Source organism: Oncorhynchus gorbuscha, linkage group LG04, assembly GCF_021184085.1.
Source record: "Oncorhynchus gorbuscha isolate QuinsamMale2020 ecotype Even-year linkage group LG04, OgorEven_v1.0, whole genome shotgun sequence".
NCBI lineage: Eukaryota > Metazoa > Chordata > Actinopteri > Salmoniformes > Salmonidae > Oncorhynchus > Oncorhynchus gorbuscha.
Genome location: NC_060176.1, coordinates 63366964 through 63379723, shown reverse-complemented (window position 1 = coordinate 63379723; position 12760 = coordinate 63366964). Strand labels below are relative to the sequence as shown.

The window sequence follows — 12760 nt, the reverse complement described above, 5'->3', positions numbered from 1 at the left end:
TATTGATACATCATCCAAAGTGTAATTAATAACTTCACCATATGCTCAAAGGGATATTCAATGTCAACGTTTTCTTTTTTACCCATCTACCAACAGGTGTCCTTCTTTGCGAGGCATTTAAAAATCTCTCTGGTCTTTTGAGGTTGAATATGTGTTTTGAAATTCACTGCTCGACTGATGGACCTTACAGATAATTTAATGTGTGGGGTAGAAAGATGAGGCAGTCAATCAAAAATCATGTTTAACACTATTGCACACAGTGAGTCCATGCAACATATTATGTGACTTGTTAAGAACATGTTTTACCCCTGAACTTATTTAGGCTTGTCATAATAAGGGGGTTGAATATTATTGACTCGAGACGACATTTCAGCTTTTCATTTTTAAATATATATATAAAAAAAAAACATAATTCCACTTGGACATTATGGGTAGTTGTGTGTAGGTTAGTGACGCATCTCAATGTAATCTATTATAAATTCAAGCTGTAACGCAACAAAATGTGGAAAAAGTCAAGAGGTGTGAATACTTTCTGAAGGCATTGGAAATCCAGACATATGTAAATATTTTCATACCAGAGGAGCCATGGATCAGTAGTGATTGATGCAGATGGCACTACATGGTTGCATTTCTCACCTCCTCTCTAACCTCCTACTAGGACACACTGTCCTGGGCTGGCCCAGCATATCTAACAGGCATGTTTGTTCTGGGCGCTATACAACTCTCAGGACATTTAAGCTGTGGAAGTTTTTTTTCATAGTCCATCTATAGATACTCAATAAAGGACAGACTTTCAGTAACATGTCAACTGCGTGTCTGTGGAGAGGGGACTTTCAAAATGAGGTGAAATGAACCAACATCCCCTTATCACAGCTCAAAGTCAAAATAAACCGGCCAGGTTTGAGTTGAACACCAATAGAAATGAGATTAAAAGGAAAGTAAGCCATTTCCAGTGTTGTCCTGCTCAGGGGTTTTCTGATAATATAGCTTTTCAATGTCAAGTACAGAGGACTTTTTAAATTGGATAAACTCAGTAGTGAGTCTCTTCTATCCCATCAACGGTCTGTATATCCTCTTCCTTGTCATCATTCTGTCTCTGCTAAATGTCTCCTTATGTGGAGTGCTCATCAGTAGTCTAGAATGCTACCATGGTTTATCGCCTCAATCCTGGCTATTATAGTTGGCAGCGGCAATGTTTCCCTTACTATTATTCAGGCAGGGTGGGCCATCTGCCTTGCTCTGTTTCCCCTTTAGCTTGACCTGATTGACCACAAGAAGCCCAAACACACATTTGACTAAACATAATTATTTGAAATCTTGCTTTTATTTGTATACAATCACATGTCTCTCAAGTGTGGGAACACTTGGGAACATATTTCCAAAATTGAAATCACTTGGAGTTGATTTCCAGTTGTTTTTAGTCTTATGTCCCCTCATTTATTTTACTGAAAACTTAGGGGGGGGAAAAACTGTGAGCCACCAGTTTGGGAACTCTGCTGTACTGTATGCAACACCTGCTTTATCAAAGCTTTGTGCCTTATCTCTGTGTGTAGCTGAGTTCTGGACAAGGGTCTACCTGAAGCTGAAGCCGAGCACTGATGTGGTCCACTACATCCTTACACACTTCCACTGGCTGTGGAGCCTCATCAACAGGACCTTCCTACGGGACTGGCTCATGAGGGTGGTCCTCACAGGTGAGTCGCCATTCAATGCAGCCGTGGTGAGCATTCTGGCACAAAATGGTTGCCATGTGGGTGCTATGTATAAGGGGTGGAATGGCTAACTTAATGCCGTACAATGTGCAGTGCTTTGTAACCAGGGGGAACAAGTTATGATGATGGAAATGCATACATGGATCAATTATGTTGTTGAAAATGCTTTAACGCTCTCCAGAGCCATATATTCATATATCTTCTCTTATGTTACTGCACTAAGAGGAGTTTCTCTTCCCTACCAATGTACACCGACTACGGCAGATTAATTGGAAAGTTTGCTTACAACTTGTGTTCATTTGCCTCTTGGTTCCTTTTGTTATGTTCCCAGCATGTAAATATTTGCATAAAACATATTGGCCCGTGGTTTCATCACTACACTCTGAGCTCTCCCCTCTAACTCGCTACAGCTGCATACAGTTTTAGGTGTATTTACAAGGTTTAACATCTAAGAGAGGGGCATGGTGAGGTATTGTAAGTCATCTCAGAAGCCCGGGCTGTTGCCTTAAGAAAAGAGGAAGAAAGGGGTCACTGAGTTCACTACTCATCTGCAGATTAACACTGCCTTAAAGTCGAAATAGCAGCAGCTGTGATCATTATGGACTTTTTTATTTGAGTTGTCCAATATATGTATATTTGCATCCTTCAACGCTTTCTACTAACCATACTATTATTCATTTGTACAGCTAGGTTGTTTTTAAGCTGGCATGGTCCAGTGTTTTTATGCTGGCCCACACTCTCTCCACCAATTTCCTCCTGTCTGTGTTTGTGTGCGTGCTAACTGGTAGTTGGGTGGAGCAGCGTACCCTGGCCTGACATCCTGACCTTATTTATTCAGTCTCTCTCCCAGGCCTGTGCTCCATGGTCCTCCAGCTGATTTACCACCTCACTCTACACATCACTTCCTTCCATGGAGATTGGAATGGAGACTTCCTCACCTCTGTCTCCCCTCTTTCTAACCTCATGACTGGGAAGAGACACTAGTGTGCTACCAATCTCTGGTGTGTTAGGGTGGTAAGGTGAGAGAGGGTAGTGATTAGGCCTGGGATGATACCAGTTTCGCAATATATTTTCCATGCCAAAAATTAAAGCCTAAAGCAGACCAAAGTTTTTGGTCCTTTTAAAAAACAGCTATATGTAAAATGTTGTGTTCTTTAGCTTTTGGGAAATAAATGTGACTCTGGATGACAACATGTTTGTTTCCAACATTAGGGCTGTTTTCCTAAAGAAGTTAAATCTGCTTTGTGTTTTGTTTCCTTGCTGCCATACTAACGAGTATTGCAATACTGGTATCGTCTAGGTTTGATGTGGTTGTTTTACCATTTTAAAGCACTGATTGATTGCAAGTCTCTCTGCATAAGAGCGTTTGCTAAGTGACTGGAATGGCGGGACGGCGCATGGGTCACTTCTGTACTTCCACTAAAAGGCTACTTTGTTAAGCCTTAACAATAAAACCCATGGTGTTCATCTCATCAGTATGTACTGTATCAACCTTGTGCCTCCACTAAACCCCAACACATCTGTGTCAACCCTGTTAACAACCATGTCATGTTCATCTGCTCTAGCAAGCCCCATGTGTCATAAGCATTGCTAAGGTCTAATCTTTCATGGCATGGCGTCTGAGCTAAGTGTTTACTGGACGCCCTGGCTTCCCCTCACCCCCTCTCTCTGTCTGGCAGCTGCATTCCTCACAGGATTATATTCCCCCTCTGGCTGGTAGCTGGATTTCCTCACGGTTTTTCAGTTTTATTACAGGATCTGGTCCGTGTATTTTTCCACAGCCATAGTTGTTTCAAGAAGTATAGCTGATTGTCATGTGCAGAACCTGACTGACTTGTGTGTCTAAGAAATATTAGTTTATTTTGCTTTGCAGATGAACAACACTTTTTGTTTCTTGATATTATGTACTATAATGTTAATTGTTTTCAGTTGCATCATATTGATACTTTCTTCCCTCAAATGTTTGCTTGTGGCTTTGCAAAGTCAAGCAACACGTCTGATGTAACTAATATACAGTGGGGCAAAAAAGTATTTAGTCAGCCACCAATTGTGCAAGTTCTCCCACTTAAAAAGATGAGAGATGAAATCCAAGGCATGTTATAGTGCAGGGCACAACACAGCTAACAATGTCCCTTTTTAAAGGTGTTTTAGGCTTGAGCCGACCTCCTCACCGTTTACCATGAGTGGAATCTCTGCCATATAAAAGTTGAATGTTTCTCAACTTCAATTGGAAGCTTCTTCAATGTTGAGAATGTGTCTTGACTGAGTTGAAAGTTGCAGTTTTAAAGATGATTATCTTCAGAGTTGTTTGGAAGTCAGGTATTTTCTGACATTACACAATGTTTCCTGTAACGTATGAGAGAAGTGACATCTCTTCATCTAAAATGTGTGATGCACGCACGTACGTACGCATGCATTTCCATCCTGTGGGTTGCGTTTCCTCCAACCATTATTGCTTTTTCAGTGAAACTTCAGGCCTTTAATGATCAATGTGTCAAACTATTCTGTGTTCTCTGCCAAAGTCAGAGCAAACCTTATTCCCAGTCCTCCTACCTTCAACTCAAAGTATGGATACCTCAGCTGGGAATCCTACTCCAATGTCTCCTATTACACCCGTATCCTACCCCCTGTGCCTGAAGGCTGCCCCACCCCTATGGGTGCCAAAGGTGAGAGGGCATCCAAAGTTCCTATCAGAAAATAATGACTACTTACGAAAATAAATCTTCCCAACGGAAACATGCATAGCTAACATGCATACTTTTCTCCAGGAAAATCTGTCCTCCCAGACCCAAAGCTGGTGGTGGAGAAGTTTCTGCTGAGGAGGAAGTTCAGGCCGGATCCACAGGGAACCAACCTGATGTTTGCTTTCTTCGCTCAGCACTTCACCCATCAGTTCTTCAAGACTCAAAACAGCATGGGCCTGGGCTTCACCAGGGCGTTGGGGCATGGGGTGAGAATGTTACTACCGCTACTGTATATGTAGTCCCTGTACTGTACAGTATATTATTAAATTATTATATCATTATTGCATTATATTCTATTATATTTAGAGGGGGTAATGTATTTAGGTGTTAGCGGGGGCAGACGACTCAAATTCTTGCCGCAAAACAAATCTATTCCAACTAGTGTTTAGCGACGTTAAACTTTTTGTCCCATCTTGATTATAAGTACCCATAAAACATTGTGATACAGTACATAAAAAATATCCCCAAAAATTACATAAAAATATCAGCTAAAACGACAGTTGGGCTATAGCGCAAAATCAAATGCAACTGAATGAATCATGGCAAAAGATAATGTTGTTGAAAGCCTGGCGTGTGCACACAATGGCACATCTTTTATTCCTTTCTGGTGGAGAAGCAAAACAGGTTTTGTCTGTGTCTGTTGCGAGCACATGATGGAGCAGTGACTGTCTGAATGGATCTTACCATAATGAGCTGAAGTTTAATACAGTTTAAGGATTATGACCATCCTGTGTCCCTTTACGTGGATACAAAATATACACTGTCAAGCAATATGACCCCCATAATTCAGATAGGCCTATCACTTACATGCCCTTTTAATCAGTCAGCAGTTGAAAAGAGGGTGTCTTGTCCTGCTCCTGAAATCTGTTTCTGCATTCATTTCAGTCATCAGCAACAGAGCATTGGGGTAGGTGCATGTCTGAAAATAAATAACCATAAAATGTCTACATATATGTCATGACAGTGTTATGACCATATTATAACAGTTTATGACATGTCAGCTGTTATGACATGGTTATGACAGTTATGACACTGGGTATCAAGTAAAGTGTTACCAAAATAATATAGGTTTAGGCTATAGCCTAATGCCCGTGCATCTGACACAGAGGGAGAGAAACAATATTTCCTGACAGGACATTTTGCACTGCTTTGGTGGAATTCTCCTCTCTGTCTGGCCTGAATTCCTGTCTTGCATTCTGTAAGCTACATAACAGACAGTGAGCGCCCTAAAGTGTTGGGATGGTGACAAATGTGTTTTGTTTTGGCTCTGTACTCCAGCAATTTGGATTTGAAATGATACAATGACTATGGGGTTAAATTGCAGACTGTCAGCTTTAATTTGAGGGTATTTCCATCCATAATGGATGAACTGTTTTGAAATGACAGCACTTTATGTACATAGTTGTTGTAGGAATTAAATTGCTCTGTTTTAACACCCAATTAAAATTAAACACTCATAATAACAATCATAGATATCATAAGATATCATAAGGATATGTATGACCCTTATTAGTATAAAAATGGACAGAGCCCAGTCTTAAAGTCAAACAGCAGCCTTTATTCACGAGAGTACTGCTCCTTACACATTTTACCACAGGTTATAAACTTAAAATGACATCAGTTTTAGTACCAGCCCGTGTCATCTCCGCTCCAGTACAATGGCTGTATGGTTCTCGCATGTCTCTCCCTATTAAGATAATATATGACCGAGCCAAGGTCATGCTTGTGTAGATAAGCCTTCTAGCCAGACTGGCTATGAGTTCATTCATTTCTACCATGGTACAGACAGTCATTGTTCTAATTCTTGATTATATTTACACACATTATATTCAGTACTAGGATTAAAAAGAAAATTCATACATATATACAGTAACATAATAGTATTCTGATTACATAGTACATGTTATGAGTAAATGAGTGAAGAGGTGTGGAGTCAGGCGCAGAGAGCAAAGGATGTGGGAAAAACAACACGCTTTAATGTCCTGGAAACATAACATGAACAAAAGTGGAAACACAAATGAACAGAAATATAAACGGACAGCGTGAAACCCAAAATGCCAACAAAAATACACTCAAACAAGGAAACAGGAGAACAAGCCCGCACGAAACGGAAGCGGGCTGAACAGACTATATATAACCCTATCCTAACAACCAAACTAGAAACAGGTGCTACCAATAGACAAAACTAAAGGAACACAGAACAACAGATCGGCGATAGCTAGTAGACCGGCGACGACGACCGCCGAGCGCCACCCGAACAAGAAGGGGAGTCACCTTCGGTAATATTCGTGACAGTACATATACAGTAACATAATAGTATTCCGATTAGTCAGTCCTGATTGAAATGTATACATAATTAGTCATCATTGATAAAAATTCCCTTAACAATAGTCCATTTTGGAGGAATGAAAGTATTGGGATAAATTAATTTATATGTTTAGAAACGTATTATATTCTTATCTACAATAAAAGCGACAAAAAAATGACAATACATTATTTGTCATTTCTTTTGGGCACAAAATAATCTGAAACAACCAAAACAAACAGCAAATGCATCCCAAAACGTTTGTAGTGACAAGCTTGATGTAATCATTGCATGCTAGGATTTTGGGACCAAATACTAAACAAAGCCAAAACAACAAAAGATGTCACTTTTCCAATACTTTGAGACTTTTACTGCACAGCACCAGTCAAGTTCAAAAAGGCTAAACCATCTGCCTCATCACGATGTCATCACCATCAACAAAGAAACCCTGCACACTCTACGAGAGACATGAGAACCATATTCATCTCTATCTCTTGCCATGCGTCATGTCCCACAATCTCTTTTTAATCTCATATTTGATAATCATCTCTAAACAGGTGGATGCCGGCCATGTCTACGGCGATAATCTGGTGCGTCAACTGAACCTCCGGCTTCTTAAAGACGGAAAGATGAAATACCAGGTATGTAGAATATTGCATAACTCCACTCCAGCTGTGGACGAGTCTCCACTGGAATGTTACTGTAAACATGGTACCACTCTGTGGTAACTCTGAGGAACTTGTGATTAAAGTAAGTACTATTGGTTCCGAGCCCCATAAATGATATTATTTTATCATGAGCATGAAAGAATACACATCTTCTAAGAGGGAATACATCTTGACTCATGTCGGGATAAAGAAGTACACCCATTGGCTTTATCTGTTGGAATTCACTTCTACAGAAAGGAGTTTTGGGATTGGTATCCGTTTTTGGGAAATGGGTGTTGGTTCAGAGTCGGGGAGAGCTGATGTTGTAACAACCCCATTGATCAATGTCTCTTTCAGCAGTGGCTTGTGTTAACTATAAATGACACCACGACAAAGTTCCAGTTTAACAATGTTTACCGTATTTCCACAGTACTTAGTTGCGATCACACTCAGGCCAGGTCCAACTGCAAGAGAGATTTCTGCACAGGCGCATTAATAACAGAGTGATAGCACTAATAACAGAAGTATAGGGATACTTATAACATGACTAACAATTTCCCACTTTTCTTTAAAGATAAATGGAGAACATCAACAAAATAATTAAATGTCCAAGTATTATTCAAGTCCCCAATTACAAATGGGTTGTCTGACAATGTGTTTTTTTATTAATCAAGCTGCTACTTTCCATTACTGAGTGCCTTTAGGAACACAAGACATGATGCTCCCTTTTTATTTAAACAGTCAGCAAGCTGTTCCTCAGCTGGATTCTCTGTGCTTGAATAAATTCCTTGATGCTGCTAATCTCAAGATGAAGTATTTTTCTCTGTGACAGACTTGGTTTATTTGACAGCATCAACTAGGAAGTAAATATAATAATAATAATAATATATAATATATGCCATTTAGCAGACGCTTTTATCCAAAGCGACTTACAGTCATGTGTGCATACATTCTACGTATGGGTGGTCCCGGGATCGAACCCACTACCCTGGCGTTACAAGCGCCATGCTCTACCAACTGAGCTACAGAAGGACCACAGCTACAAAGTAGTTGTCAGTGACACACACTACAGGTACAATGGGTGGTTTTGACTCACCAGTGGTGAGCTCTGAGAACAGACTTGCCAGAAAGAGCAAGGGTTTCTCCAGCAAGTGTTCTCCGTACAACCCTCCTTGTCCCTTTTGACTGCCATCAGATAGATGAGAATCTTCCTTCCTCACCCATTAACATGATTATATTTCCACATTGTGTGCCTCCGTCTGTAAGGTTTCCTAGGGAAGCATCACTGACAACAACTGGTTTCTGAGAGTCATCTTTTCCCACATGCTGAAACTTTAGTCACTGATTTCAGTTTACAAATGACTTTGTTTGCCTCATGAATGGTTTGTACAGTGGCATGTTTTGTGTTGCATGCCAAGTTGCAGCCATCAAACATTACATCAGGTCTACTGTATAGTAACCCATAGCATTTGACCCATCTTTGACCTCAATCAGCTTCAATTCCACAGAGGGGAATTCTTTTTGTAAGGCTCTTTTTTTAAATTCATGTGGATGGGTTGAAGATTGATATAGCTTTCTTGTTGCATCAGTATTGTCGCGTCAACTGTAATAAATTCCATTGCCAACATAACTAAAACTATCATGCTCCACACGGCCGACATGGAAAACGGCTTTGAGGTGTGGTATCACAGTTGTAGCAAAGGTCTGTGAGCCACACTAGATGAAGTCATCAGCATGACAGGCAGGTACTCCAGTCACATTGCAGTCTTGATCAAGACTATAGAAGACTGCAGGACCCACTTGTGACATTTTGCAAACTGTACTCAGCATTGCCTTGACTTGAAAAAAGTTTTTACCCCTTTTTCTCCCCAATTTCGTGGTTTCCAATTGGTAGTTACACTCTTGTCTCATCGCTGCAACTCCCGTACGGACTCGGGAGAGGCGATGGTCGAGAGCTGTGCGTTCCCCCGAAACTCAACCAAGCCGCACTGCTTCTTGATACAATGCCCATTTAACCCGGAAGCCATCCGCATCAATGTGTTGGAGGAAACACCATACACCTGGCGACAGTGTCAGCGTGCACTGCGCCCGGTCCTCCATTGGAGTTGCTGGTGCATGATGGGACAAGGACATCCCTGCCGGCCAAACCCTCCCCTAACCCGGACGACACTGGGCCAATTGTGCACCACCCCATGGGTCTCCCGGTCGCGGCCGGCTGTGACTCTCTGCCTTAGACCGCTGCGCCACTCGGGAGGCCTGTTGCCTTGACTTTGTTGTACCAGTAGAGCGATGCATCTGCCAGGCCATACATACACTTTTTTAGTTACCATAGTGTTCCGTCGCCCTTAGCTTCAGGTCAGACGTGAATGTCCCTTGACAGCTCTGTAACCTGTAGAAATGCACGTTTGATTGTCTCTCCAGAAGTCCGTTGCTCCATGGACTGTATGCAGCAGTTGTCTTCCATGTTGGATTTCTCAGCCAATTCTCCTTTCATTATTATTGAATTCTCCTCCATTGTCATTGTACAATTTCTGTGGCGGGCCATGCATACTTATCCAGGAATGAATGAAGTGCATGACGATTTCACTGGGTTTCTATGTAATCACAATGCTTCCAGCACTGAAGCGTGTGAAGTGGTCCATTTATGTGAAGGCACCACAGACTTGGTCCTAGCTCGTGTAGATCTACAGCCAGTGTTTAATTTTACTTGGAAGCCAGGGGCAAACCAACAGTTGGTCTGGGTTTGCTTTGTCTGGCATGTATAGGCTGTCATTGTAAGTAAGACTTTGTTCTTAACTGACTTGCCTAGTTAAAGGTTCCATTTAAAAAAAAATCTAATGTCTCACAACTGCTCACTATCTGCCGTAGAATGGAAATGCTCTCATCATTATTCCCAGAACTGCTGAGTCATTTCTGTCTGTCAACTGTAGCATGTTAATTGGGGAGAACGTGCTCGTAGTAATGGCTGGAACGGAATTATTGGAATGGTATCAAATACATCAAACACATGGTTTCTGTTCCAGCCATTATGAGCCTCCATTGGTCCAAACTGTTTGAAGTTTTAATAATACTTTGTTTTTTCTCTGTGGTCATGTTTTCTGTGACTGTCAGAATCTCCATGTGTCTGTCAGAATCTCGTTTTCACATGGACTCTGTGATGTCTTTTTCTAGAATTTGAGCACAATAGTGGCCTGAGGTAGTAAGTGCAAGGGTCACTGGTTGTTTAAACATCACAGACTTTTGTCATTTGTAATGTCTAGTACAGCCCCTGTCTTCTTGAGGGATGCTTTGCTTAATAATAAAAGGATATCTGCAAGGACCACCTCTGTTTTAATGTGACAATTTTTGCTGGTAGCTTGACTCTCTTGGTCGAGTGGACGATTCTCCCTTCTCCAAATTTGAAAGCTCTGTTTGACACACCAATCATATTTTGTACTTCTTTCATATTTAGTTCACTGACATGGCTATCAAGCCATTTTGTACCACACTTTATGTACACATAGTATCAATCCCTGTAGATCCTAAGGATTCAACTATAAAGATCTCAGTATTAGAAGCAGATTAGTTTGAAAACCAATGCGCAGCGTGGTAAGTGTTCATAGCTTTTAATGGCGTACTAGAACACTGAACAAAACAATAAATAACAAACAAACAGTCCCGTAAGGTGAAAGACAAAAACACTAAACAGGAAATATACCCCCCACTACTCAAGTGAAACCAGGCTACCTAAGTATGGTTCTCAATCAGGGACAACGATTGACAGCTGCCTCTAATTGAGAATCATACCAGGCCAAACACAGAAATCCCAAATCATAGAAAAAAGAACATAGACAACCCACCCAACTCATGCCCTGATCATACTAAAACAAAGACATAACAAAAGAACTAAGGTCAGAACGTGACAGTAATGTTACACTGCTCTATCTCTCTGTATACATTTTCCTCTTATTTTAACTTGTCAGTTTTTGAGGACAGTCTTTAACCCAATGCTAAGTGCTTTAACAAATAACCCATTTTGATCTCCTTCCATACCTGCTCAGTGGATTTGTGCTAGGCAATTGTGCCCTCGTCTAGTTGTCTTGATAACATGACTTATTGGCGCTTTTTCTCTGCTGTTCAGTGTAATATGCTGCGTCGCTCACTTGCATTCCATCTATTATTGGCGTGACAGCAGTCTTTTCACCCAAAATCCTTTTTAGTGCCAACTTTATAGAATCAAAAGTCAGCACCGTACAAGCAGTCAAAGCCAACTTTCTCTCTACTATCCAGACGGGCAGTATCTACTATCCAGACGGGCAGTATCTACTATCCAGACGGGCAGTATCTACTATCCAGACGGGCAGTATCTACTATCCAGACGGGCAGTATCTACTATCCAAGACTGACTTTGGGGAATCCCTGCTTTATTTCCACAGTACATAGTTGTCATCACACTCAGGCCAGGTCTAACTGCAAGAGACTTCTGCACAGGCGCACTAATAAGAGTGATAGCACCGCAATAACAGAAGTATAGGGATACTTAAAAAATGTACTTCACACTATGCATATGATACTCAGGATGAGATGGCTGTACAACTGTTGGTTATTTAGGGGGGTTGTTGAGGTAAACAGTATTTATTGTAACTAACAGTAGTGTTTCAAAATGTTGTGGTCATGGGCACGGCCCATTCCTCCACGGGTAATGATTGGGCTCTGGCAAGACATATTCATTGATTAGTTTGGCAGGTTGCTGTCCCAGGATGAAGAATTGGTGAACAACTGGCAGCTTTTAAGTTACAGTATGTATAAAGGAAGGATACATTAATGAAGTTTACAATCGCAGAGGTCCATTCCTGTCAGTGACATATTTCAAATGTCTTTTCCACAAAACCCCAAAGGGGACACTAATGATATAGTTTTTTATCATCCAAAGAAATTAGTAAAGCATGCTCATTGAATCATTAAAGCTCAGTATTGTGCTATTGAGTCAGTAAAGCTCTTAAGGGGTCCATAGTATTACTTTCCCTTTTTCACTGTCTATCTTCTCTTCCAGGTAATTAAAGGTGAGGTGTACCCTCCAACGATAGCCGAGGCGCCAGTGAATATGAGCTACCCTCGAGGGGTTCCCGAGGGGCAGCGCATGGCCATTGGGCAGGAGGTGTTTGGGCTGCTGCCAGGCCTCACCATGTACGCCACCCTGTGGCTGAGAGAACACAACCGCGTCTGTGACATCCTGAAGGCCGAGCACCCCACCTGGGGGGATGAGCAGCTCTTCCAGACCACCAGGCTCATCGTCATAGGTAAGTACACACTGGACTAAACAGATCTCTCTTGTCCATGTTGCCAGACACTGTGCTTTAGGCAGGAATATTA

At 41.4% G+C, this 12760-nt stretch overlaps 1 protein-coding gene across 2 annotated transcripts in view; it reads left to right on the top strand.

The window, feature by feature from the left end:
- ptgs1 (prostaglandin-endoperoxide synthase 1) overlaps positions 1 to 12760 on the top strand; it is a 50744-nt gene that overhangs the window by 15229 nt on the left and 22755 nt on the right. For both annotated transcript variants that reach the window (XM_046347690.1, XM_046347691.1), the window contains 5 exons: positions 1554 to 1694; positions 4235 to 4378; positions 4481 to 4662; positions 7319 to 7402; positions 12441 to 12687. In XM_046347690.1, coding sequence (XP_046203646.1) covers positions 1554 to 1694; positions 4235 to 4378; positions 4481 to 4662; positions 7319 to 7402; positions 12441 to 12687 — 798 coding nt within the window. The remainder of the gene's footprint in view (positions 1 to 1553; positions 1695 to 4234; positions 4379 to 4480; positions 4663 to 7318; positions 7403 to 12440; positions 12688 to 12760) is intronic.